At 52.5% G+C, this 26,891-nt stretch overlaps 2 protein-coding genes across 3 annotated transcripts; one reads left to right on the top strand and one right to left on the bottom strand.

The window, feature by feature from the left end:
• Positions 1-2,635: 2,635 nt before the first annotated feature.
• Positions 2,636-3,670, top strand: LOC137457313 (calmodulin, striated muscle). The gene is made up of 2 exons (XM_068169176.1): positions 2,636-3,180; positions 3,393-3,670. The coding sequence occupies exon 1, from the start codon at positions 2,685-2,687 to the stop codon at positions 3,132-3,134; it is 450 nt and encodes a 149-aa protein (XP_068025277.1). The 5' UTR covers positions 2,636-2,684; the 3' UTR covers positions 3,135-3,180; positions 3,393-3,670.
• Positions 3,671-10,303: 6,633 nt separating this feature from the next.
• Positions 10,304-25,729, bottom strand: ASB13 (ankyrin repeat and SOCS box containing 13). 2 transcript variants are annotated; one of them, XM_068169193.1, is made up of 6 exons: positions 25,610-25,729; positions 21,848-22,035; positions 20,879-21,029; positions 19,862-19,996; positions 16,573-16,764; positions 10,304-15,852 (listed from the first exon to the last, which is right to left on the bottom strand). In XM_068169193.1, exons 1-6 carry the CDS (start codon positions 25,650-25,652, stop codon positions 15,725-15,727), a joined length of 837 nt encoding a protein of 278 aa, XP_068025294.1. In that variant the 5' UTR covers positions 25,653-25,729; the 3' UTR covers positions 10,304-15,724. The 2 variants fall into 2 exon arrangements, with proteins under 2 accessions (XP_068025294.1, XP_068025286.1); XM_068169185.1 differs by lacking the exon at positions 25,610-25,729 and adding an exon at positions 24,581-25,335.
• Between the last annotated feature and the right edge of the window lie 1,162 nt (positions 25,730-26,891).

A 26,891-nucleotide genomic window follows, 5' to 3' on the forward strand; every position in this document is an offset into this window, starting at 1 on the left:
TCATCATCTGCTGTTTCCAAGCCCTCCTGCTGTAAGAGATGAGTCAAACTGAAAGCAGGCCATTACAACACTGGTCATGGCAAGCTAATGGGGAGATGATGGGGAGGTCATGAGTGCTAACGATGCTACTGGTCATAGGTCCTCATGATGGGGAGATGATGAGGTGATGGATGCTGGTGATGGGGAGGTGATGGGTGCTGAGAATGGTGCTAATCATGGCTAGGTGACAGGAGCTGGTAATGGGGAGGTGATAGGTGCCAGCAATGGAGAAGCAATGAGGAAACAAAACCCTCTTTCAGAAACACCCAGGATGGAACAACCCCCTCATCAACAAAGTGACCCAGGATCTCCTCACCCACCTTACCTTCACTTTGGAGCTCAAACAATTCCCCCCATAGCTTGAACCAACACCTGAATCCTCCTGGTTTTGCTGCCCCCCAATTGTCTGTTGGTGTTTGCTTCTCCTGCCTGGGTTCAAGCCAGCTCCTCCTCCCCTTGGCTCCTTCCTCTGCTGCCCGTGGGCTCTTTCAGGGCAATTTCGACTCCATCTCATTAAAGCTGGAGCAGAACAGCAAGCGTGGGCAATGAGACAATTACGGAGCTGCTCGTTGCACAAGAGGAGCTTCCAGGACCTCCCCTCCCCGAAACGGAGCGGTGCCGGCGTCTCACCAGACAGGTTCCTGCTCCCTCCCTGCAACTTCTGCCTTCTACCAGCCCACAGTGCTCTCCACATCAGGTTTTTCCTGGAGACAGCCTTCCCCTCCCACACTTTGTTCCACCTGGGGGCCTCATCTTCACTGTGAGGGTCACAGAGCATTGGAACAGGCTGCCCAGGGACGTTGTGGAGTCTCCCTCTCTGGAAACTTTCAAGACCCATCTGCATGTGCTCCTGTGTGATCTGTGCTAGATTCTATGGTCCTGCTCTGGCAGGGGCATTGGACTTGATCTTCAAAAGTCCCTTCCAACCCCTAACATCCTATGATCCTATGATCTTCCACATTGTTCTTAGTTTGGCTCCTGTCTTGTGGCCATCCCATCCAAATACTACCTCTGTAACTTCTCACTGGGCTAAACTGGGGTAAACTGGTGCCATTTTGTTATAGCTGAGGAGCCTGGTCACCTGGGTCATTAGCGGGTGAAGGTCACTTGTGGGCACAGAGGAAAGAGGAGTGGATGGTTGGATGGGCAGGTGGATGGATGGTAATGGATCATGAGATACAAGGACAGATGGTTGAAGGATGGATGAGTGGATGGAGGGAGGGAGGGAGGGATGGAGGGATAGATGGATGGACATATAATTTGGGCAACTGGATGTATAGGTGGATGGACAGATGAATGGATGGTACTGTGACTGGGTAGATGCACAGAGGGATGAGTGCACACAGGGAGGGATGTGTTGGATGGACGGACAGATGGATGAATGGATGGATGGTAAGGTGAATGGATGGCCACATAGATGACTAGGTGGCTGGGTGGATAGATGGGCAATTGGGTAGATGCATGCACAGACAGATGAGCAGATTAATGGATAGAGTGATGGGCAGAAGGCAGTGAGACTAGATGGATGGACAGACAGTTGGACAGAGACATAACTCACATCATCTTTTGTTTCTGGACCCTCCTGTAGTCTACATTGTAAGAGATGAGTAAAACCAAAAGCAAGTCATTACGGCAGGGTTAACCCTCACTCAGCCCCAGGGTTAACCCCTGACTAACCAGGGCAGGACCCATGACACAGCTCACCTGATGAGCATTACCACATCAGGTGCCCCAGGGGCTGTGGAGCTGTTCCCAGGGAGGCCGGAAAAGGTCTCAGCGCTGATTCAGATCTCCATCAGCTCCAAGCAGCCAGGATCTGCCTGGACCTGCACCAGAGAGCCCACCCCCAGCAGCTTTGACACATTGCCAGCATCAATGTGGTGGCCCTGGGGCTGGGGAGACTTGGGAGGGGGACACCCGTCTCAACCTCTTCATGCAGGGCTGGAGACCTATGCACAACTCCATCTCTCCCCTCCCTCTCCCTCCCTCCCAGAACTGCCTTAAAGGAGTGAAAACTGATGTCTATCATCCCCACCTTCCATCACAATCCCTCCCCAAAAACACGGCTCTGCCACAAACCACAGCTCAAGTTGAGGCATAGGATGTTCCATGGAAACAGGAGGAAGAATTATTCCACTGTGAGGGTGACAGAACACTGGAACAGGCTGCCCAGGTAGAGTCTCCCTCTCTGGAGATACTCAAGATCCATCTGGATGAGTTCCTGTGTGACCTGGTATAGGTGATCCTGCTCTGGCAGGGGGTTGGACTGGATGATCTCTCAAGGTCCCTTCCAGCCCCTAACATTCTGTGATTATGTGAAAGCCCTTAATTGGAGGCCTCATTACTAGCTGGCCCCATGAAATGCCATCAGCAGAGCAAGCTGGGACAGCAGCCGGGGTGGCCCAAGGGGGACGGAGGTCACCCTTCTCCTCCAGCACCCCAACACTCCATTTCCCACTCCTCTGGGACCTAGACAAACCCTTTCAGCTGACCCTAATGGCTCAACTTCTCCCTGCTGCCTCAGGTCCTTCCTCCTCCCCGTCCTGCTGCGGGGCGAGGCAGGTGGGAGGGCGGAGGCCGGGCCGGCGCCTCCCCGCCGGCGGCGCGGCGTGCCGGGACCGAGCCGCGTGCGAGCAGGCAGCGCCATGGCCGAGCGCCTCTCGGAGGAGCAGATCGCGGAGTTCAAGGAGGCTTTCTCCCTCTTTGACCGGGATGGGGACGGCTGCATCACCACCAAGGAGCTGGGCACCGTCATGCGCTCCCTGGGGCAGAACCCCACCGAGGCGGAGCTGCAGGGCATGGTGGGGGAGCTGGACGCCGACGGCAGCGGCACCGTCGACTTCCCCGAGTTCCTGTCGTTGATGGCGAGGAAGATGAGGGACACGGACAGCGAGGAGGAGATCCGCGAGGCCTTCCGCGTCTTCGACAAGGACGGCAACGGCTACATCAGCGCAGCCGAGCTGCGGCACGTCATGACCAACCTGGGCGAGAAGCTGACGGACGAGGAGGTGGACGAGATGATCAAGGAGGCCGACTGCAACAACGACGGCCAGGTCAATTACGAGGAGTTCGTGAGGATGATGACGGAGAAGTGACCACCCCGCCCCACCGCCGCCATCCACTCCCGACACCGTCCCGCAGGTAACTCGGAGGGATGCGGTTTTGCGCTCGACCAAGCGGCCACGGAAAATCCCAGCCCGTGGGGTCCACCCCACCTGCTGCAGTGGCCACCCCCAGACCTTGCATGGCTTCCATTCATTACGACCACATCCTGCCCTGCAGCTCTTGATGATGGTTGGAAGAAATCCACGTTCGTGGTGCTTTTCTTAAATTGTTCCTTAATTTCTTCATAGGGATCAGCAATCTGGGTGGTCCCCCAGCCTCTCCATCCTCTACTGCCTTCCCTCCACCATCCCAGGCTGGAAAATCCCCTTTAATCCCAGCCAAAGTGTCATCAGCCAGCATCTACAGCAGCTGTGGGCATCCCACCTGGCAGGATGGGGCTTTGGGGTTGCAGACAAACCTGGGGTGTCCCACCACAAGACGAATCTCTCACGTTTGTAGAGGTTTCAGTGGGCACCACACGTCCCCTTGGCACCGTGCCAAGTACAATAAAGAAATGTTCCTCCCATGTCCTAGTGGCTTCCAGTTCTTCCTTTGGCTGCTCTCTGAGAGCCTTGCTAAGAAACAAACCCACCACCACCTCTCCCAAATCACCAACACTGGTGCACCCCAGCCAGGGTGAAGCCACACATCACTCCCACCCTCTTCCTTCCCATTCTTCTTCCCTACAAACTGGGAAAATGTCCCTTGGGGCTGCTGGGCACCAGCCCCAAGGGTGGTGGCCATGCCAGCCCCAGATCCTCATTGCTTTTGGGGTCTGCCATCTGCACCTTCGAGGTATTGGATGCCCTTTTCTTAACCCCTACAAGCTTAGGGGATAGTTGGCAGCTGGATCTCACCCTGATCCCTATCCAAAAGATAAGGAGAGCAGGAGCCACCTTTCCTGGCCACAAGCCACTCTGTCGTGCTCCCCGTGACTCAGTTTCCCCACAAAGAAGGTAAAAACTGCAGGAGTCTTCTCACCCCAGGCTGGGCTGAGTTCCTGTGAGGGAGGGGGTTGAAGGAGCGTTAATTGTGATGGATCACATTAATGATCCATCACTAATGAGCCAAGAGGAAGGCTCATCACTCTTTCATGGGGGACATCACCGTTTTGGTCATGCTCAAGTCAACACAAGGGGACTTCACCCGCCCCACCCTCCCCACCCCCAGCTCATCCCTGGGGCTGGGATCTTTGGCAACCCCAACTGTTTGCCCAATGCTGGGAAATCCAGGCAGGTGCCTGCATGCCAGGGCTGAGCACGCCCACGCTGGCTCCACCCCAGGTGTGGCCTTCAGCCCATCACCCATCACCTTCACCACATGCTGTCCTCTTGCTTACACACCCAACCTACCTACAGCTCTGCAGGGGGTGAGAGCAGGGCCAAAGAAAGTCCCAAATCCAGCAAAATTAGGACGAGGGGAAGGGGTCACACCAGGCCATTTGTCCTTAAAGTGGCCAAATTTAGACCTTCCCAAAATGGTGATTATTTATTGAGGCCACATTTTGGCCCAGACCCCTTCTTGGTATTTTTAGGTTTGACCTTTTCTCCTTCTATTCTGGGATTGTTTAATTACTGGAGTTGTGTTGGGGTGGGTGTGTTTTTCTTTCACATCACTTAATCCTGAACTGTTTTGTCTTAACAATGGTCTTCAATGGAAGGTTGGACTCCAGCCAGGAGCACTGGACTTGCAGCTCCAGCAGCAATGGGACTGGCCCAAAGAACCTTTAGTTGTGATTTGCACCAGAGATATTTGCCCACTTCTCATCAGGAAGAAGCTCTTTACTATGAGGATGGTGGAACACTGGAACAGGCTGTCCAGGGAGGTGGTGAGGCCCCATCCCTGGAGACATTCAAGGTCAGGCTTGATAGGGCTTTGAGCAAGCTAATGGAGTCAAGGATGGACTAGCTGACCTCTAGAGGTCACTTCCAACCCCAAACCATTTGATGATTCTCCCCCACTTTGATGCTCAGGAGCATGGCATCTAGCAGAGGATTTCCAAGCTGACTGCAGGGGGGTTGGATTTGATGATCTTTAGAGGCCATTTCCAACCCAAACCATTCTATGATTTGATGGCAGGAGATGTTCATAGACTCACAGAATTATTAAGGTTGGAAAAGACCTCCAAGGTCATCAAGTCCAACCTTTCACCCAGCACTGCCAGATGTCCCCCAGTGTCACTCAGGATGAACTAACAGCTGGACCCCCTCAACATCACCCACTGAGGGCGGGACCTGAGATGCTTCTCCAGTGCTGCTGAATCAGCCACCAATTCTCCCTATTTCCATGATTTTAGCAAAATGCTACATTTCTAACAGCTCAACAACTGGGCTTCAAAATCACCTGAGTTAAATATTGGGGGAACAAAACCAAGACCCCCTAAGAGGCACCAAGGACCTTTACTGAGCCATCTCTAAGAGTGATGAAAAGAAGGGAAGGATTTTCCCCTCGTTTCCTCACTTTCTCCCCATTTCCCTCATCTTTTACCTTCTTCTCCTTTGTTTTCTCCCCATTTTTGTAGTTTTCCCCCATTTTCTGCAATTTTCCTCAAGTTTTCCCCATTTTCCCCTGATTTTTCCCATTTCTCCACCATTTTTGTCCCCATTTCCACCCCTCCCTGGTCCCATCCTTCCAGCTCCCAGCTGGGCCAAAATTACCTTACCCTCCTTAGCTGGACTTGCTGGGACATCTGGTGATGAGGCTTGGGGGGCTTCGTTGGGCTTCCCCCAGCAGGGAAAGGCTCCACTGAATCCTGCTGGATCTGCACCAAAACCTCCTCTCCTGCCCCTGAGAACAGGACCAGGGGTGGGGACAAGTGGGACACAGAGGGGGAACAAGTGGAAGAAAGGGAGAGGCCAAGTGGGGCAGGAGATGGGGATGAGTAGGAGGAGAGAGGATAAATGGTGCCAGAGACCCACAGGACAAGGAGAGGGAAACAAATGAGACCAGGAGTTGGGGACAAGTGTGATCAAGAGACAGGACCAGTGGGACCAGGAGTTGGGGACAAGAAGGAGGAGAAGGGGAAAATGGGACCAGGAAATGGAAGAAGTGGGAAGAGGAGACAGGGAACATTGGAACCACAAGATGGAGACAAACTGGACCAAGAGAAAGGACTAGTGGGACAAGAGGACAAGTAGGAGCAAGAGATAGAGACAAGCTGGACTAGGAGAAGGCACCAGTGAGACCTGAGGACAAGAACAAGAGGGACCAGGAGACTTGATAGGTCTTTGGTCTGGGGATAAATGGGAGCAGGAAACAAGTGGGACAAGAAGAGGGGACCAGAACAAGCAGGAAATGGGGGCAAGTGTGACCAGAAGGGGACCAGGGCAGGGGTCTCCATGCTCTTCCGTGCCAGCTAGTTTGTGGAGACATGAGCCCAAATTGCAAGGAGGGGCACTCCTCCTTAGCCCCCATCTCACTTCCTCTGAGCTCCCAAGGCTCAAGGCATAGCCCCAAGGGAGTTTGTGAAAATGCGTTGAGGCTCCTCGTGGGGACAATGAGAACCTCCAGCTGCCATCACATTTCACAGGGCTCCTCTCTCCAGCATCCAGGGTGGACAGATGTGGCTCCAGCCTGGCTGGCTGAAGGAGGATTAAATCAGACAAGGTTTTTCAGGCACCAGGAAATTTTCCTGGATGGCTGAAGGGATCCTGAGTCCCTCAGGAGCCAGATGAGGACCTTCAGCAGCTGTAGGGTAGCCAAGGTGGTGCCCATCAACCTTCGAATGACAGTCTGCTGCAGGCATCACGAGTTTGGGCTCCCTCGGCCCTGCAGGGGTTAACTGCAGCGGCTGCAATCGGAGCTGCTTCATTTTCCATGCCTGCAGTGCTGGAGCCTTCACAGGAAATTAATAGCTCCATGACCTCAGCCACCACGCACGCGGCCGCGCTCCACGGCGTGCCGGCACTGCCACGTAACCACGGCCCCGGCAGAGACGGTCTGGGGTCTTCTCCTCCAGGTAACCACACCCCACCAAAAACCAGCCAGAGCAGGGCTGGGAGTCTTCTCACTTCATGTCACCACAGCAGACCAGCTGGAGGAGATTTGGGCTTTGCTCCTCCATTTAACCACAGCCAGTTTGGGGTCTTCTCCTCTATTTAACCACAGCCCACTGGAGCCGGTTTGGGGTCTTCTCTATTTAACCACAGCCCACCGGAGCCACTTTGGGGTCTTCTCCTCTATTTAACCACAGCCCACTGGAGCCAGTTTGGGGTCTTCTCCATTTAACCACACCCACTGGAGCCAGTTTGGGGTCTTCACCTCCATTTAACCACAGCCCACTGGAGCCGGTTTGGGGTCTTCTCCTCTATTTAACCACAGCCCACTGGAGCCGGTTTGGGGTCTTCTCTATTTAACCACAGCCCACTGGAGCCGGTTTGGGGTCTTCTCCTCTATTTAACCACAGCCCACTGGAGCCGGTTTGGGGTCTTCTCTATTTAACCACAGCCCACCGGAGCCACTTTGGGGTCTTCTCCTCTATTTAACCACAGCCCACTGGAGCCAGTTTGGGGTCTTCTCCATTTAACCACACCCACTGGAGCCAGTTTGGGGTCTTCACCTCCATTTAACCACACCCACTGGAGCCAGTTTGGGGTCTTCTCCATTTAACCACACCCACTGGAGCCAGTTTGGGGTCTTCTCCTCCATTTAACCACAGCCCACCAGAGCCAGTTTGGGGTCTTCTCCTCCATTTAACCACAGCCCACCAGAGCCAGTTTGGGGTCTTCTCCTCTATTTAACCACAGCTCACTGGAGCCAGTTTGGGGTCTTCTCCTCCATTTAACCACAGCCCACTGGAGCCAGTTTGGGGTCTTCCCCTCTATTTAACCACAGCTCACTTGAGCCAGTTTGGGGTCTTCCCCTCTATTTAACCACAGCCCACTACAGTCCAGCTGGAAGAGATTTGGGGTCTTCTCCTTCACGTAACCACAACCCACCGTATTCCAACCAGAGGAAGTGTAGGAGTCTTCTCTACATCACTACAGTCCAGCTGGAAGAGATTTGGGGTCTTCTCCTCCATGTAACCACAGCCCACCATAAACCAGCCAGAAGAGATTTTGGGGTCTTCTCTTTCTCTTGGGACAAGTGGTAGAACAGTGCCATAGCTCCATAACCCACCCCTGCAGATAAACAACCAATAATCCTCTCTCCTATCTCCATCTCCACTGATTCAGAGCCCAGCACTTCCTCCTCTTTATAAGCTTAAGAAAATCTATTTCATTTCCCACTTTGGTCTGTTCTAACCCCAAATCAACCCTTGCAAGATGAGGTGATGACAAAAAAAAAGAGTCCAGGCAAAGCCCCAAAGAAGAAATACCTGCTTTCCAGCCCCTCCATCCCTAGTTTTTAGCCTATTTCATCCCATCCGTGGAAACACGACCAGCCCCATGCTCCCCTCTCCCCCCCCTGCCAAGATGATTTTGCAGAGCTTCCCTTAAATCCTGTTTTTTTCCCCTCCTTAAAAATGCACCACCCCCACCCCGAGCTGAGAGCAGAAGCCAGAGCTTGGGAATGCAAAACAAAAGCTTTTGGTGATGGGAATTGAAGCCTGGGGGTGGGAATTGAATCACCTGGAGGGAGGAATTGAGCTGTCTGGAGGTAGGAACTGAGTTGCCTGGAGGTGATTTGTTGTTCCTTTTTTATCCAGGACAAAGTGGGGAGGGAAACACAGGAGAAACTGAGCAGATTTGCTGGCACAAAAAAGCATCTGGGCTTGGTGGGATCCACAATAACGTTGCCACCACCCACGGAAAACCGCCCAGGCATGTTTCATGGAGCAGATCTTCCAAAGCTTTTCCAGGGTTTGTCTTTTCTCCTGCAAACTCGTGGCCGGTGCAGCCCCGGCCGGTTCAACACTCCCCGCTCCGCAGAGAGCCTTCCTGGCTCACAGCAGCAGGGAGCAGCACCGCCCAGCGGCACCACAGTGGGAAGAGGCTGCCTGCAGCCCCAGCTGCCACAGAACTTGGAACACTTGTATCACACAGTATAACTAAGGTTGGAAGAGACCTCGAGGATCATCGAGTCCAACCTATAATATATCACAGAATCATAGAATCAATAAGGTTGGAAAAGACCTCAGAGACAATCAAGTCCAACCTGTCACCCAAGACCTCATGACTACTAAACCATGGCACCAAGTGCCACGTCCAATCCCCTCCCGAACACCTCCGGGGATGGCGACTCCACCACCTCCCCAGGCAGTGAACCTCTGGGGTTGGAGGCTCTTGACGCTCCCATCAGTGTTAATTCCCCCCAAATACACCCATCCCAACAGAGACAGAAGCTCTCACCACCTCAACCGGCTCCTCTAGCCCATGAGAAGAACCAGGTGAGCAGGTAGGCTGGAGAGCATGCAATCAGGGTCAGAGAATGGTTTGGGTTGGAAAGGGACCCTTAATTAATGGTCATCTACTCCAACCCCAATGGAATCAGCAGGGACATGTTTGACATGTTTGCTCTGAGCCCCAACCTGGCCTGGGATGGTTCCAGGGATGGAGCACCTACCACCTTGCTGGGCAACTGGGACAGGGTCTCACCACCCTGTGTAGAGTTTCTACCTTCTCTGCAGTCTGACTCTTAGTTGAAGCCATCAGCCCTTGTCCTGTCACAACAGGATCTGCTTTCTGATCAGCACTCATCAGTACTGAAAGGTCTCAATAAGTCTCCCCAGAACCTTCTCTTCTCCAGGCTGAACAACCCCAGTTCCCTCAGCTGCTCCTCATGAGACCTGTTCTCCAGGCCCTTGGCCAGCTTTGTTGCCCTTTGGTGTCCCTCAGCACCACATCTCTGTGGCTTTTAAATGTCTCCAGTGATGGGGATTCAACCACCTCTCTGAGCAGCCTGTTCCAGGCACTAACCACCCTTTCCGTGAAGAAGTTTCTTCTAATGTCCAACCTAAACTTCTCCTGATGCAACCTGAGGCCATTTCTTCTTGTCCTGCCACTTGTTCCTCGGGAGAAGAGACCCAGCCCTACCTTTCAGGGAGCTGCAGTGAGCTAGGTCTCCCCTCAGCCTCCTTTTCTCCAGGATGAACAACTCCAGTTCCTTCAGCCGCTTCTCACACATCCTGTTCTCCAGACCCTTTGCTGCCCTTCTCTGGCCCTGCTCCAGCACCTCAATGTCCTTTTTTGAAGTAAGAAACAGAGTCAGGCACAGAAGAAACCTTTCAGAGCTGGTTTTAATCCCAAAGAACACTCCAGCACATCCACATGTGCCCAAATCTCACCTCCATGGTGCTCTAGGAACCATTCCAAACCAAGCAATCAGAGATATAAATACCAAGAGTCTTCACCGAGTTCCAAAGTGAGGCCAACCCTCTCTGAGCCTGGTGTCTCAGCACCTAAACCCAGAGAAGGTCCAAGGTATCACAGTTAGAGGGCACCTACCACACCACAAAGCTGCATCTACGCTGGTGGGAGAAAAAGTGAGTTAGTCTGGGGGTATTTTTTGTCAGGGCACTCAGTCCCTGGTGGCATGCAGGGAGGAGAGCCTGCAGTTCTGTAACAGCACAGGGAAATGGGAAGGTGCTGTTTCCAGTGAAGCAGTGAAGGTTTCCAGAGGTCCCAAGAAATCTGTAGGGTTTTCCAGTCAGTAGAGAACCCTCCAACTCAGTTTACACTGGCTCCTGCTCAACCTGCTGGGAAGAAGCTCCTCAGAGGAGGACTGGGAGTGCTGGTGTGCAGCAAGTTCACCATAAGCTGGAAATGTGTTCTTGTGTCCAAGAAGGCCAACAGTCTCCTGAGGTGCATTAAGAATAGTGCAGCCAGCAGGTCCAGCAATGTTCTTCTCCCATTATGCTCTGCCCTAGTGAAGCCACAGCTGGAGTATTGTGTCCAGTCCTAGGTTTCCCACTCTAAGAGAGACAGGGAACTACTGGAGAGTCCAGTGGAGGGCCATGAAGATGCTGAGGGTCCTGCACCATCACTGTGAGGAGGAAAGGCAGAGAGCCCTGGGGCTGTTGAGCCTGGAGAAGAGCAGCCTGAGAGGAGATTTGATCAATGCTCAGCAAGAGCTAAAGGAGCTGTGGGGTGCAAGAAGATGTGGCCAGACTCTTGTCACTGGTGCCCAGTGATAGGAGAAGGGGCAATGGCTACAAACTGGTACCCAGGAGGTTCCATCTGAACAGAAGGAGAATCTTCTTGGCTGTCAGGATACTGGAGCCCTGGAGCAGGATGCCCAGAGAGGTTGTGGAGTCTCCTTGTCTGGAAAGATTCCAAACCCACCTGGACACTGTGATCCTGGGCAAGCTTCTGTGAGTGCCCCTGCTTTAGCAGGGAGGTTGGACTGGATGAGCTCCAGAGGTTCTTTCCAGCCCTCCACTATGCTGGGATGCTCTGATCCTCTGACAGGCACCATCTTCTTGCAAGTGCCTGCAAGACCACTTGTTCCCCTGAAGGAAGGAGGGAAGTGATGAACAGGGTGATGAAAGCTCAGGTACTACTCAAGGTCTTCAGTGCTTGTAGTTCTATTTTAAATCAAGAGGTAGGACCAACACTTCATGCTCCTGCTTGTTCTCAACGTGATTCAACTACTGCATTACTCATCTCCAGGTGCCACACTGAAGTCTTTGTTTGCTGCTGCTAAGGTTAGGGCCACTCTTAGGGTTTCCTCTCCCATCCAAAGTCACCTGAAGATATTACAAAATACCTGTTTGCACTCAAAAATGTCCTGTTTGTGCTCACTGTCTTCCCTCCTCCACTTCTTCATGCAGAAACTTGGGAGAGCTGCAACCAAGAGCACAAATCCCTCACACACAGAGGGGAAGGGTGGCTCCTCTCCACCTCAGCCAGGGAAAGCAACTGGTGTTACAAGGAGTTAATTCTTCAGCACCCTGAGGTTTTCTTCCAAGCCTCTGGTTTCAGTCACACCTTGTTTTTTCTGGACAAACTTCACAAAGCTGGAGAAAAGTTGCTACAACCAAGCTCCTTGCTCAGGAGCTGACCTTAAGAAGCCTGGCCACAAGCAACCAGCAGCACCCAGGAGCAAGGCTAAGTGTCCAAAAGGTGATTTAAACTGGGGCAGGGTCGATTTAGATTGGACATCAGGAAGAAGTTCTTTGCTGTGAGGGTGGTGAGACACTGGAATGGGCTGCCCAGAGAGGCTGTGGACACCTCATCTCTGGTTTAAGACCAGGCTGGATGAAGCTTTGAGCAACCTGATCTAGTGGGAGGTGCCCCTGTCCGTGGCAGGGGGCTGGAACTAGATCACATTTCAGATGCCTTCCAACTCAAGCTATTCTATGATTCTCAGGGATGAAAGCAAAGCCCTGGGCTTCCCCAAAGCAATGTTTGGAGAAAGCTGGTGGAGAAACCCACAAGAGAGGGAAGGTGGCCTGAAATGCTCAGCTGGGTTTGCAGTTAAAGGAGCCTGAGAAGGGGATGGGTGAAAGCAAGACTGGCCTGGTGGGTTTGGTTTTTATTTGCATTGGGTTTCTGCCCTGATGTGAGGTTTGGATGAAAGGGTGAAGGAAGTCAAATAATAGCCAGAACCTGACATAAAAATAAAGCAGAGGGTGTAACCCAAACAGAGTCACTGGAGGAGTTTCACTTCACAACACCCATGAGTCAGACAGTGTCCTTCATCCCAAACTCTTCACTAAGCACGGAGTGCTTTTGCTGGTTTGGTGGCCACTGAAGGACTGCAGTCTGAGTTCTGGGCTCCCCAGTTCAAGAGAGACAGGGAACTATGGGAGAGAGTCCAGTGGAGGCTACAAGGAGGACCCTGGAGCATCTCTGTGAGGAGGAAAGGCTGAGAGCCCTGGGGCTGTTGAGCCTGCAGAAGAGCAGCCTGAGAGAGGATCTGATCAATGATCAGCAAGAGTTAAAGGGTGGTGGGCAAGAGGATGGAGCCAGACTCTTGTCAGTAGTGCCCAGTGACAAGACAAGGGGCAATGGGCACAAACTGGAACCCAGGGGAAGCTTCTTTGCTGGGAGGCTGCCCAGAGAGGCTGTGGAGTCTCCTTCTCCAGAGAGATTCCAAACCCACCTGGACATTGTGATCCTGGACAACCTTCTGTGGTTGACCCTGCTTCCAACCCTTCCAACCATTGCCATGCTGGGATTCTGGAATTAAGAGAAGCCAAAATGTTGCACTGGTTTAATTTGGCATCTCCTTTGCCTTTACTCTTGAGCTGTAAAACAGAATAGCTCAGAAGATGCCTCACAAGCAGCTGAGAAATCCCTGCAGGATCAACAGAGCTGAGGGTGAGACAGGGCTGGATAAAAGATTAAAGAGAATCCCAATTTTCCCCTGCAGAAACACACAAATAAACACCCATCAGATCATCAACATCCATGGCATGACTCAGCCACCTGCCTCAATACCTTCTCCCTCCAGACATGGCTGTAACAAGAAGATGTCTTAAGAAAATGGCTGTTGAATGAGCCTGGATATTGCCAACAGGGAAGAGGTGCTTAACTATCAGTAAATTCTCCATGGCTGCATGCACTGGTCTGTAGGACCTCTTCAAAAAGTTAGCAAGCTTTGGGATTTACCAGAAAGGTGACTTAAAAGAGAGGAACAGAATAAAGATGACAGGAACAGGAACTTGTCAGTTTATTCTTGGCTGCTTCAGGAATCCTTTAATGCTGGAAACTTGGGACTTAGGCAAGGTTAAAACAGTGACCTACCAAGGGATTTGAAGCAAGAGAGATGGATTTCACCCCAGATCATTACCTTCCTAACACCTATTTACCTGTGTGGACATGCATGTTAGGCAGGGGAAGCTCTTCTTGAAAGACACAATACAAACCCATTATCCTGTCCATCACTGGGATGAATCTTCAGGGCTTCCCTGAGCTTCTTGGTTACTTCACATTTCTGATCCTCCAAAGACAAAGATCAGGATTATAAACAGACAGAGCTCCCAAGAGCAGGACCTCCAGCTTTATTCTCTCCAGCTCGACAGGATACGGCGCAGCAAAAGAAAAACAACCACAAAGGGGCTTGTGGGGCACAAGTCCTACTGAAAATTAGAGAGCAAAGTGGTTTGCTGGTCACCATTAAAGTGCATTCAGTTCCACCTCAGCTCTTCAGCCCTGGGCTTAAGCTGTTTTCCCCCTTCCTGCTGAGGCTGAGCTCCATGGTGCTGGCTGGAAGGGCAGGAGGTCTTGCAGGTGAGTAACTGCTCCTCCTCGATTGTTAGTTCATAGCATGAAGGATGGTTGAGAGCCCTGAGTTAGCTTGATGTCACATCAGGCAGTGGATTCTGGAACGTTTGCTGAGGAGGAATTTATTCTTACCATGGTGCTACGAGTTGCCACGGGGGCATCAAGGAGCTCTGTCCCCTCAGAACCACCTAATGCTGTAGGTCACTGCCTTCAGACAACACCTAATGTCTCATCTGGATGGCAGATGATCATTTTGGCTCTGCCCATGCAAGTGTCACCCTGAATGTGACAAAAGGACAAAGCCACAATCGTACCTGCTGAAGCCCAAAGATTTAAGCACAGTACTCAGCAGCACACAACTTAGGGCTGGCTCCAGCTGCCAACCTCTGGAGAGGCTCCAGCACGGAGAGAGAACCTCAAGAGTGGGAAAAACAAAACCAAAAATCTCGAAACCTGAGGCAGAGCCCAAGGCCTCCTATTGCCTTTCATGTGTGGGTTCACACCAGAGGGATCTGCTGGACCATGACACAAGGGACATGGCCTCGATGTGCTACATCACTGGGCAGCAGCTCTGCCACTTATTGCACATAAAACCAACAGAGTGGCCACAGTGGCTCAGAGAAAGTGGAGAAATAGTGTCTGGGACCAGCCATCTGGAGAGAAGCATCCTTGGTCGTGCAGAGAGACCTGCTTCCTGCTTGGGCTTGTAAATGGGACACAGTGATATCTCCTACAGTAAGAGCTGGCTCACTTTCAGCAAGGAAGGAGCATAAGCAAAGTCAACCCTGATCTGGCAGCAGCTTGTCCTCACTGCTTGGTGTCGAGCCAAAGCCAGCTGATGTTCATGCTGCAGTGCCTCTAATTAGTCCTGAGCTTGCTGGAGACTTTATCTGCCTCCAGCTAGAGCAGGCAGGTCTCTCAAGCTTCGTCCCTTGGCATTAGGCAGTGGTCACTTGAATTATTAACACAGGGGTGGGATCTCCCACTGCAAAGACACCAGTGTCTGTATCTGAAGGGATCACCTCCAAATCCCTTGGCAGCCAGAGGAGGCAAGGTCTCCCGAGGCACGTTGTGTCATCTAAAAACAGGCCAGATGAATCACACCTCCAGAAGTATCCATTTCTCTTCACTGACTGCAAGGGAAACTTGGCTAGATAATGCAGATGCCTTTCAGCTAGAGACAGGTAAAATTAGGCAAGATTAATCCTGCTCAGAGGGCAAGGGCTACAGCCTTGCCTTGAGCACAGTGACAGTCAGAGAGCTCACCCCAGGAGCCATGACAGCTTCATGACGACGACACCGTCTCGAGAGCCTGTGGGGAAGAGGAAGTGCTGCCTCACGAACAAACTATTTACACCAGGCTGCTTACATCAACATTAGCTTAAATTAATTTAAGGTAGAGGTAGGGGGGAGGTAGAAGAGAAAGGGACAGATACTTCCTAGGGCAGGAGCCAAAGCCACCTTCATCTCTGTCAGTTGTAGGAGAGGTACTGGATCAGTCGTGGGGGCATGTTGAGCTTGGCAATCTTCTCCAGCGCTCGCTGCCCCGCGGCCTTCCTCACCGTCACTCTGCAGAGCTGGGACAAACTCAGAGGTGTTTCTAGGACAAGAAAAGAGCATGCATAGATTCATGGAATGGGGTGGAAGGGACCTTCAAGATCATCTCGTTCCAACCCCACCCTGCCATGGGCAGGGACACCTTCCACTAGAGGCCTCATCCAACGACCAGGTGGGTTTGGAATCTCCCCAGAAAAGTAGACTCCATAACCTCTCTGGACAGCCTGCTCCAGGGCTCCACCATCCTCACACCAAAGAAACTTCTCCTCCTGTTTAACATGTTCCCTGCCCCAAATAAAGTGAGTGTTTAACTGGGTGATTTGCTTGACCTGATTTCATAGAACCACAATCCTAGAATGGTTTGGGTTAGAAGGGACCTTAAAGATCACCTAGTTCCAACCCCCCTGCCATGGGCAGGACATCCTCTACCAGACAGGGCTGCCCAAGGCCCCATCCAACCTGGCTGCCAACACCTCCAGGCCTAGAAGCCTCATGCATCAAAGCAGAAACACTGAAGCTGACACATGAGAGGGACCTCCATTCAGTGAGGGCATGACTTGGACCATCTTACCACTGTCACTCAACCACAATCAAGCAGAGTTAGGCTACAGCCAGCTGCTGTACCAAGAACTCAGATGCTGTACCAAGAACTCTACACCTTCACAGCAAGATGATCAGGGATCTACAAGTCCAAGTGGACTGAGAATCATGATGTGGTGTAGTGGAGCTGGCAGGCACAGTTTTCCTGCTCCATCTCACTTACTTTCATAGTACTCAAAGCACTTTGCTGTGGGACTGCTGCTCCAGGTGTAATCCGACGGCTTCTTTCCTCGGTTGTCCCTGGCGTAAATGTTTCCTCCAAATTCAATCAGCATCTCCACCAGATCGACATTTTTCACTTTTGCTGCATGGTGGAGGGCTGTCTCATGAAGTTTAGCAGCATTCACATTTGCCCCTGAGACCAGAAAGAAAAACAAACCTGTCCATGAAAGCCTTACTTGACCCAAACATAAGGAGTGGTTTGACCGGAGGGAAAATAAATGAGAAGCTAGAACAAGATCCAAACCAAACAGCACAAAGAGGAAACCAAACTGCTGAACGAGTTCTGGCTCCTGGCAACTCAAGAGTTTTCTTCTCTGGCTTCATGTTTTCCCTGCAGAGAAAGGATTTTAGTCCATCTTACCAAGTAAATAAGCTGCTGAGTGTCAAACTGAGGATTGCTTCCTGAATCTGTGCTGCCCAAAACCAGCCAACAGCCCTTCCCACTCATCCCAGTGGAGTGTTTCCACCCAAGGCAAACACTGACATCTTTGTTACCTGCTTTCACAGAAGTATCCCAACCCCTGGAGATGTTGCACCTCAACATCTGCACCACCAAGCCTTAACTTACAGATATTTTTGCTAGGAAATCATCAAGTCCAGGGAAGGGCAACGAAGTTGGTGAGGGGTTTGGAGCACAAGCCCTATGAGGAGAGACTGAGGGAGCTGGGGTTGCTTAGCCTGGAGAAGAGGAGACTCAGGGGTGACCTTATTGCTCTCTACAAGTACCTGAAGGGAGGTTGTAGACAGGCAGAGGTTGGTCACTTTTCCCAGGCAACCATCACCAGAACAAGAGGACACAGTCTCTGGCTGCGCCAGGGGATGTTCAGGCTGGAGGTCAGGAGGAAGTTTTACACAGAGAGAGTGATTGCCCATTGGAATGGGCTGCCCAGGGAGGTGGTGGAGTCACCATCACTGGAGGTGTTCAGGAGGAGATTTGACAGGGTGCTTGGTGCCATGGGTTAGTTGATTAGGTGGTGTTGGATGATAGGTTGGATGGGATGATCTTGAAGGTCTCTTCCAACCTGGTCTGGTCTGGTCTGGTCTATTCTATTCTATTCTATTCTATTCAGGTTGGAAAAGATCTCTAAGATCACCAAGTCCGAATGTCCACCCAACACCGCCATGGCCATTAAGCCATGTCCCACAGTGCCATGTCCACACATTTCTTGAGCACCTCCAGGGATGGTGACTCCACCACCTGTTCTAATGCCTGACCACTCTTGCAGAAGAGAAATGCTTCCTATTATCTAACCTAAACCTCCCCTCGTGTAACTTGAGGTCATTTCCTCTTGTCTTATCACCTGATACTAGAGAGAAGAGACCAACTCCCACCTCACTCCAACCACCCTTCAAGGAATTTGTAGAGAGTCAGAAAATCTCTGTCCCCTCAGCCTCCTCTTCTCCAGAAAGTTTGGCTTTTACCAACTGACAGCAAAAGGTCCTTCCAATACCCCCAGCTGCTTGTGTTTTATCACCTGGTTTGTTCAGAAGAGGTGAGCTGAACCTCACTGAACTCAATCAACAGACTTCTAGGTGTGTGCAGCCATGGTTAATTCCCCTTCTAATTAACAAGGAGAATCAGGCATTTCTAGGGGATCAGTTAATGGATGCCCAAGACAGGGAACTGGAAACAAATTGGATTAGATGTGTAATTTTCAGACAGCTAATGTTCAGTGAAACAAATATCCTTGTGGTGAGCACAGAATCTCAGCATGGTGGAGTTTGGAAGGGACCTTTGGAAATCATTCTGTCCAACCCCCCCTGCTAAAGCAGGGGCACCCACAGCAGCTTGTCCAGGATCACAAAGTCCAGATGGGTTTGGAATCTTTCCAGACAAGGAGACTCCACAACCTCTCTGGGCAGCCTGCTGCAGGGCTCCACCACCCTCACAGCAAAAAAAATCCAACTCCAAATTCCCCCAAAGTTTAGATCAAGAAAACTGGGATGTGAAACCTGGAGCACAGAGCATTCAGTGAACTCATTTGGGCAGGACACTAACCAGACCTTCCTGAGGTATGAAGTGACTTCATCTCTGGTTTTCTGTACAACGTCAAACCTCAGCATCTGTCCCTACTCCTATCCAAAACCAAACCACTGTGCTACCAAAGCTGAAAACACACACACACACACGCCCCAGTTTATTACCACTGCTGGGAAGAAACTGAAACTTCAAAGGGCTGAAGAGTTCTGAGTTTTATTAAATGAAGAGAGTGGGAATGTCACAGGGAACATCAGAAACTGGATATGAAAAAATACCTTTCCTCATCTATAGATTGTGGGGATTCTGCCCCTCTGCTGTGCTCTGCTGAGATCCCACCTGCAGTGCTGGGGCCAGCTCTGGAGTCCTCAGCACAGGACAGACATGGACCTGTTGGTGCAGGACCAGAGGAGGCCACAACAGTGATGAGAGGGCTGGAAGCCCTCGGCTGTAAGGCCAGGCTGAGGGAGCTGGGGTTGTTCAGCCTGGAGAAGACAAGGCTCCAGGGAGACTTTCTGGCAGCCTTTCAGTATTTGAAGAGGCCTACAAGAAAGCTGGGGACATCATAGTATGATAGTATCAGTCAGGGTTGGAAGGGACCACAAGGATCATCTAGTTCCAACCCCCCTGCCACGGGCAGGGACACCCCACACTAGATCGGGCTGGCCAGACCCTCATCCAGCCTGCTCTTAAACACCTCCAGGGATGGGGCCTCAACCACCTCCCTGGACAACCCATTCCAGGGCTTCACCACTCTCATGGTGAAGAACCTCCTCCTCATGTCCAGCCTGAATCGCCCCACCTCCAGCTTCATTCCATTCCCCCTAGTCCTATCACCCCCGACATACTTTTTATCAGGACCTGTTGTGACAGGACAAGGGGGGATGGTTTTGAAGTAAAGGAGGGAGATTTATATTGGAAAGAAGGCAGAAACATTTCACAGTGAGGGTGGTGAGACCCTGTCCCAGGTTGCCCAGAGAGGTGGTAAATGGCCCATCCCTGGAAGCATTCCAGGTCAGGTTGTCTGGTTCTCTGAGCAATCTGCTCTTGCTGCCCATGTCCATGCTGGCCACAGGGGAATAGGACTAGGTGACCTTGAAAGGTCCCCAGACCATTCTCTGACTCTACATTACGCTGTGAATGAATGAAGTCTTTGACAAGAACGTTGCTGCAGAGCACCAAGGGAAACATTGCACATAGACACTGCTACATCCTGCCCACCCAGAAGCAAACCCCATGGGAGCTGTCATACCTGCCTTGAGCAGCAACTTTGCACAGTCCAGATGTTCCCTGGCACAGGCCACATGCAGGGGAGTCCCAAAATGGCAGTCATGAGCCTCCAAGTTCGCCCCGACGTCGATAAGAAGCTGCACGCACTCTGAGCTACCTTCAGAAAAGAAAGATGGAGTCAGAAGAAAGAAACCAGGTCAGATGGGAGCAGATGGCCTGCAGAGAGCAGCCTGACCCAAAACCAGCCTGCTCTAGCAGGGAAGCTGGAGTAGATGATCTTCAGAGGTCCCTTCCAGTATCTACCCTTCTCTGATTCTGTACTAGTTGAGATGAAGGCTACAAAAGGGACTTTTTAATGGGCATGCTGTGATAGGATGAGGGGGAATGGATTAAAGCTTGACAAGGGCAGATTGAGACTGGATATCAGGAAGAAATTCTTTACAGTGAGGGTGATGAGACACTGGAACAGGTTGCCCAGGGAGGCTGTGGATACCCACTCCCTGGAGGTGTTCAATGCCAGGTTGGAGGAGGCCTTGAGCAACCTGGTCTAGTGTAAGGTATCCCTGCCCTCCTGCTTGTAAGAGCAAAGTTCCAGGTTTGGCTCAAGAGTTTTTTAATGGAGCATTAAGAAGCTGGCCTTTTATTGGCCTGACATCTTATCCCATGTCTGTCATGTGGGATGAAAGCCCTCACTACCAGGCACAGCTTTATTCACCCAGGAACACAGCACTTTGCACTCAACAGATGTGTCCACTTAAGGCTGAAACATCTTCATGTTGCCATGGTCTGATAAGCAACAGCAGCTTCTGTTTGCTTAGTTGCCTGGAACAGGTTGCCCAGAAAGCTTGTGGATGTCCCCTCCCTCGAGGCTGGACAGGGCCTTGAGCAACCTGGTCAAGTGGAAGGTGTCCCTGCCCATGGCAGGGGGGTTGGAACGAGATGATCTTTAAGGTCCCTTCCAAGCCATCCCACTCTGTGATTCTGACTTTTAACCCTTAGTTTCAAATAAACACACACAGATAAGACCATGTGGGCTTACCATTCATGCAGGCTTCGTGGAGAGGAGAAGCTGTGTAGAGGGGAGGGTTCACCTTGGCACCATGGGACAGCAGCACTTTGACACACTCGATGCTACCTGAGGCACAGGCATCGCAGAGCGGAGTGCTGCCGTCGATGTTCCTGGCGTCCACCTGCAAGGCAAGGCAAAAATGTTAGGTAGCCACAGGCTGCTGTTGCAGTATCCTCTGAGCTGTGCTGTCATAGAACCATTTTGGTTGCAAGAGATCTTGAAGATTATCAAGTCCAGTCATTAACCCAGCATTGCCAGGCCACCACCAAACCATGGCCCTCATCTACATATGTACATCTGAAATCCCTTCAGGGATGGGGACTCCACCACTGCTCTAGACACCCTGGTCCAGGCTTAACAACCTTCAAGGGGAAGAAATTGTTCCTAAATTGCTCCTACCCTAAACCTCCCCTGGCACAACTTGAAGTCATCTCCTCTCCTCTTGTCCTATTGCTTGTGCCTTGGGAGAAGAGACCAACCCCACCTGACTCCAATCTCCTTTCAGGGAGCTGTAGAGAGCCAGAAGGTCTCCCCTCAGCACCCTGTACTCCAGGCTGAACAACCCCAGGTCCCTCAGCTGCTTCTCACAATACTTGTGCTCTTAACTCTTAACCAGCTTCATTACCCTTCTCTGGACATGCTCCAGCACCCCAATGTCCTTCTTGGAGTGAGGGGCCCAAAACTGAAGCCAGTACTCAAAGTGTGGCCTCACCAGTGCCCAGTCCAGGAGGACAATCTCTTGCCTAGTCTCTTCAGCTAGTCGAAGATGTCTGTGCTCACTTCAGAAGGGCTGGACTAGATGACCTCTTAAAGACTGTCTCCAACCCAAAGCATTCTGTGAATCTATGATTCTAGAACTAGATGGGGATAGTCCAGATCTCAGAAATAACTTCAGCCACCCAGACGAAGTTCCCAGCTGGCTCAGACCCCAGGACACACCTGGGCCCCTGCAGCCAGCAGGAGCTTGACACACTGGGTCTGGCCTCGCAGGCTGGCCTCGTGCAGCGGGGTGATAGAGTCGTAGGTGACGGCGTTGACACAGGCTCCGCTCTCTATCAGCTGCTGCAGCTGCAGGATCTCGCCCCTCCTGGCTGCCTCGTGCACTGGTGTTCGATCAGCCCAGAAGCCTAGAGAGGACAGGAGAAAGCAAAAAGTTACCAAACCCACAAATGCAGAGCAAATGGCCCTGTGCTGGAGAAGAACGCTGGTGGGCAGCTGGAAGAGTGAGACAGGAATGAGGAGCTTCCTCCACATCATTCCTCCCCTCAGCATCTGATTTCAAGTAGAGTCCTTCAGGTCTGTGGGTTCCCTGTTGACCATTGTCCTTGCAGAGACTGTTTGTAATGTTGGGTTCTCTTCCAGCTTCTGAAATGCTTGGCTGAACTTGCTTGGAACTTTGCTCGAGTACAAATTCCAGCAGAATTCTAAGGACCAGATAAATTTATGAATTGGACTTGATGACCTTCAAGGTCTTTTCCAACCTCAAGCATTCTATGATCCCAATCAGCTTTGAACCATTTAGTATCAGGAGCACTGTCCCTCCTGGCTCCATCTAAAATCACTGGAAATGGGACATCTTCAGGGAGCAGCTCAGGCCACCTAAAACCCATCTTCCTGAAGAACAAACAGACCTTCAAAAACTATGTCTCTGGATTCAACATCTTCACTGAGCATCCACACAGGGCAAGTCTGGCCTTTGGTTCCCAGAACTAACCAACAGTATCATAGAAACACAGAAGGGTTTTGGTTGCAAGAGACCTTTAAGACCATCAAGTCCAACCATTTATTAAACACTGCCAAGTCTGCTGCTAAGCCCTGTCCTCCAACACCACATCTACAAATCTTTTAAATACCTCCAGGGATGATAAAATTCCACCACCTCCCTGGGCAGCCTGTTCCAGGCATTGACAACCACTTCTATCAAGAAATGGTTCCTCGTGCCCACTCTAAACTTCCCCTGGGGCAACTTGAAGGCTGTTTCCTCTTGTCATATTGCTTGTTCTTTGGGAGAAGAGACCAACCCCCACCTGGCTCCAACCTTTCAGGCAGTTGGAAAGAGTCAGAAGGTATCCCTCAGACTCCTTTTCTATAGACTAAACAACCCCAGTTCCCTCAGCTGCTCCTCACCAGACCTGATTTCCAGACCCTTCACCATCTTCATCGCCTTTCTCTGGACATACTCTCTAGCACCTCAATGTCCTTCTTGGAGGGAGGGGCCCAAACTGATTTTAGGTGTGGCCTCACCAGTGCCCAGTACAGGGGGACAATCTTACTCCTGCTGGCCACACCATTGCTAATCCAGACCAGGATGCTGGCAGCCTTCTTGGCCACCTGGGTACACACTGCCCCATCTTCAGTTGGCTGTCAACCAACCCCGTCAGGTCCTTTTCTGCTGGGCCATTTCCATCCACTCTTCCCCCAGCCTTGAGCACTCATGGGGTTGTTGTGACCCAAGTGCAGGACACAGCACTTGGCCTATTGACACTCATCCCAGTGTCCTCAGCCCATTGATCCCGCCTGGCCAGGTCCCTCTGTAGAGGCTCTGTTCAGGTGTGTTTTGGTTTTAAGGAAGCAAGGAGGAAGGAACAGCCTCACACATCTTCATGTGACCTTCAACATGATAAATTCCTCCTCTCTGGAAGTGCCTCAGAAGGCTGTGAAAGCAGGAGCAGCATGGTGCTGTTCCCATAAAGGCTGATACTAAAAAGGCATCAGTGAAACCAACCTGGCAGCTACAGCTCCTCCTCTTTGAATACATCTCTCTAAGATCTCAGTTTCAAGCCAGAGCAGGATCAAAAGGGTGATTAAAAAATAAACACCTTGTCTTGTATTTCAGTTGGACTGAGCCTCTCTCTCTCCATCCCTAACCACAGAAAAAATCAGGTTGGAAGAGACCCTCAAAGCTCATCTTGTCCAAACCCCCAGCAAGTCAGCAGGGACATCTCCAACTAGATCAGGTTGTCCAGGGCCCCATCAAGTTTGACCTTGAATGTCTCCAGGGATGGAGGCAGCTTTTTATCTACCAGTGAAAAACCACACATACCAACACAAACCAGTGGTTCTGGAAGATGGTGCAGTCCCAAAGAGTAACACGATGCTGAGGTGTGTGGTGGACTGAAACCCATCTCTGAAAGGGGATCATGAGTAGTGGGATTGTCCCAGCACACAGGATGTGCAGGGTGGTTTATCTGCTTTATCCCTTTGCCAATACCCCTACCCAAGATGTTTTTCCTTCTTTGGAGCTGTATGTCAGGAGAAGGAAGAAGCCTAAATGAGGCTGGAGCCCTCAGATTGCCAGCCACCAAGCAGCACTACTTTGTCACCAGCAACATTTAATGGAGGGTTTATTATGTGTCCCAAAAAAACTGCAGGGTCCTCAAATTTCTTCTCTCCTGCTGCACAGCTCCTTACATGGCAGGCTCATGTGAGAGGCAACATCATCAATGCACATGGGTGGAGGTCCACAGCCCCAGCTGGCTGCTGCACTTGGGGTTATGGAGCAGGACAGAAGACCACAGCCAGGGCCACACCTCCTAAACCTGTGCTTCACTCAAAGCTTATAGCTGAGCCTCACCAAGTGAAGCACAACACAGAGGAACCTGGTTGGTTTCTGATGCAACTAGAGAGAGTCCTCCCCAGAGGAACCAAACATGCATCCATGGTGATCCTCACCATGGTCTGGTCTGTCCATGGGACAGGCTGCCAGGCTTGGCTCCAATTTCTCACCAGCTTTGCAAGCAGCTCTGTCACCTCCCACCCTGGATGGTGGGAGGCAGGGCTTGAGCCCTCTCAAGGTATTCACCATCTTACTCCAAGGAGGGACCCATCTCCCCTCCCCCAGGTCCCCAACACTGCCTCTTTGGGCCACATATCCTCACCTTTCTCTGATCACTATCCTTGGGAGATGCTACTTGCTCCTCAAACCATTCAGCCCACCCACAAACCATCCTGCCCAACCATGAACCATCTTGTCCATCCCCCAAACCATTCTGTTCAACCCTAAACCATCCTGCCCACCCAAAAAACATCCTGTCCAAACCCACCATGCCCACCTCTAAACCAACCTGCCCATCCCCAAACCATCCTGCCCACACCTAAACTATCCAGCTCAATTCTAAACCAACCTGCCCACCTCTAAACAATCATGCCCACCTCCAAACCATCTGTCCCCTCAAAACCTTCCAGCCCACCTCTAAACCATCCAGTCCATATCTAAACCAACCTGCTCACCTCCAAACCACCCAGCCCATCTCAAAACCATCCTGCCCACCTCTAAACCAATGTGTCCAGCTCTAAACCATTCAGCCCGATTTAAACACCCCAGCACACCCCAAAACCAAGCTGCCTACCTCTAAATCCATCCGGCCTGCTCCAGAACCATCTTGACCACCCCAAGCCCACCCTGACCACCCCAAACCCATCGAGCCCCCCCCCGAACCATTCTGCCCATACCTAAACCAACACGTCCACCCCAAAACCATCCTGCCCACCCCAAGACCATTCTACCCACCTCTAAACCATGTTGCCCACCTCTAAACCATCCCAGCGCACCTCTAAACTACCTTACCCACCCCCGAACCCATTCTTTCCACCTCAAACGACCCTGCCCCCGCCACAACACGCCGCCCCCACCACCACCGGGCTCCTCCCGGCGCAGATCAGCCCAAGCTCTGCCCACTCCCCGCCCCGGGCCTCACGCACTGATCTCTCCCCGCAGGGAGCCGCTGCTGACGGGGCTCTCCATGGCCCGGGCCCGCCGGGGGCCGCCGGCTCCGGTTCCGCTGCGGCGGCCGCTGGCTCCGGCCTCCTCCGCTCCCGCGCCGCCTCCGGGCCCCGGCTCCGGCCGCGCGGGCCGCCGGGAGTTGTAGTGCGGAGCAGAGGAGCGGGGGAACTGCGGGTACTGGTGCCTAAGGGGAGGGGGAGAGTGGGGGAACTGCGGGTACTGGTGCCTAAGGGGAGGGGGAGAGTGGGGGAACTGCGGGTACTGGTGCCTAAGGGGAGGGGGGAGAGTGGGGGAACTGCGGGTACTGGTGCCTAAGGGGAGGGGGGAGAGTGGGGGAACTGGGGTTACTGGTGCCTAAGGGGAGGGGGAGAGTGGGGGAACTGCGGGTACTGGTGCCTAAGGGGAGGGGGAGAGTGGGGGAACTGCGGGTACTGGTGCCTAAGGGGAGGGGGAGAGTGGGGGAACTGGGGTTACTGGTGCCTAAGGGGAGGGGGGAGAGTGGGGGAACTGCGGGTACTGGTGCCTAAGGGGAGGGGGAGAGTGGGGGAACTGGGGTTACTGGTGCCTAAGGGGAGGGGGAGAGTGGGGGAACTGCGGGTACTGGTGCCTAAGGGGAGGGGGAGAGTGGGGGAACTGCGGGTACTGGTGCCTAAGGGGAGGGGGGAGAGTGGGGGAACTGCGGGTACTGGTGCCTAAGGGGAGGGGGAGAGTGGGGGAACTGGGGTTACTGGTGCCTAAGGGGAGGGGGGAGAGTGGGGGAACTGCGGGTACTGGTGCCTAAGGGGAGGGGGAGAGTGGGGGAACTGCGGGTACTGGTGCCTAAGGGGAGGGGGGAGAGTGGGGGGAACTGGGGTTACTGGTGCCTAAGGGGAGGGGGAGAGTGGGGGAACTGCGGGTACTGGTGCCTAAGGGGAGGGGGAGAGTGGGGGAACTGGGGTTACTGGTGCCTAAGGGGAGGGGGGAGAGTGGGGGAACTGCGGGTACTGGTGCCTAAGGGGAGGGGGGAGAGTGGGGGAACTGCGGGTACTGGTGCCTAAGGGGAGGGGGAGAGTGGGGGAACTGCGGGTACTGGTGCCTAAGGGGAGGGGGGAGAGTGGGGGAACTGCGGGTACTGGTGCCTAAGGGGAGGGGGAGAGTGGGGGAACTGCGGGTACTGGTGCCTAAGGGGAGGGGGGAGAGTGGGGGAACTGAGGTTACTGGTGCCTAAGGGGAGGGGGAGAGTGGGGGAACTGCGGGTACTGGTGCCTAAGGGGAGGGGGA

Source organism: Melanerpes formicivorus, unplaced genomic scaffold (assembly GCF_026170545.1).
Source record: "Melanerpes formicivorus ecotype bairdi unplaced genomic scaffold, bMelFor1.0.p_v2 SCAF_3, whole genome shotgun sequence".
In the NCBI taxonomy this organism is placed as follows: domain Eukaryota; kingdom Metazoa; phylum Chordata; class Aves; order Piciformes; family Picidae; genus Melanerpes; species Melanerpes formicivorus.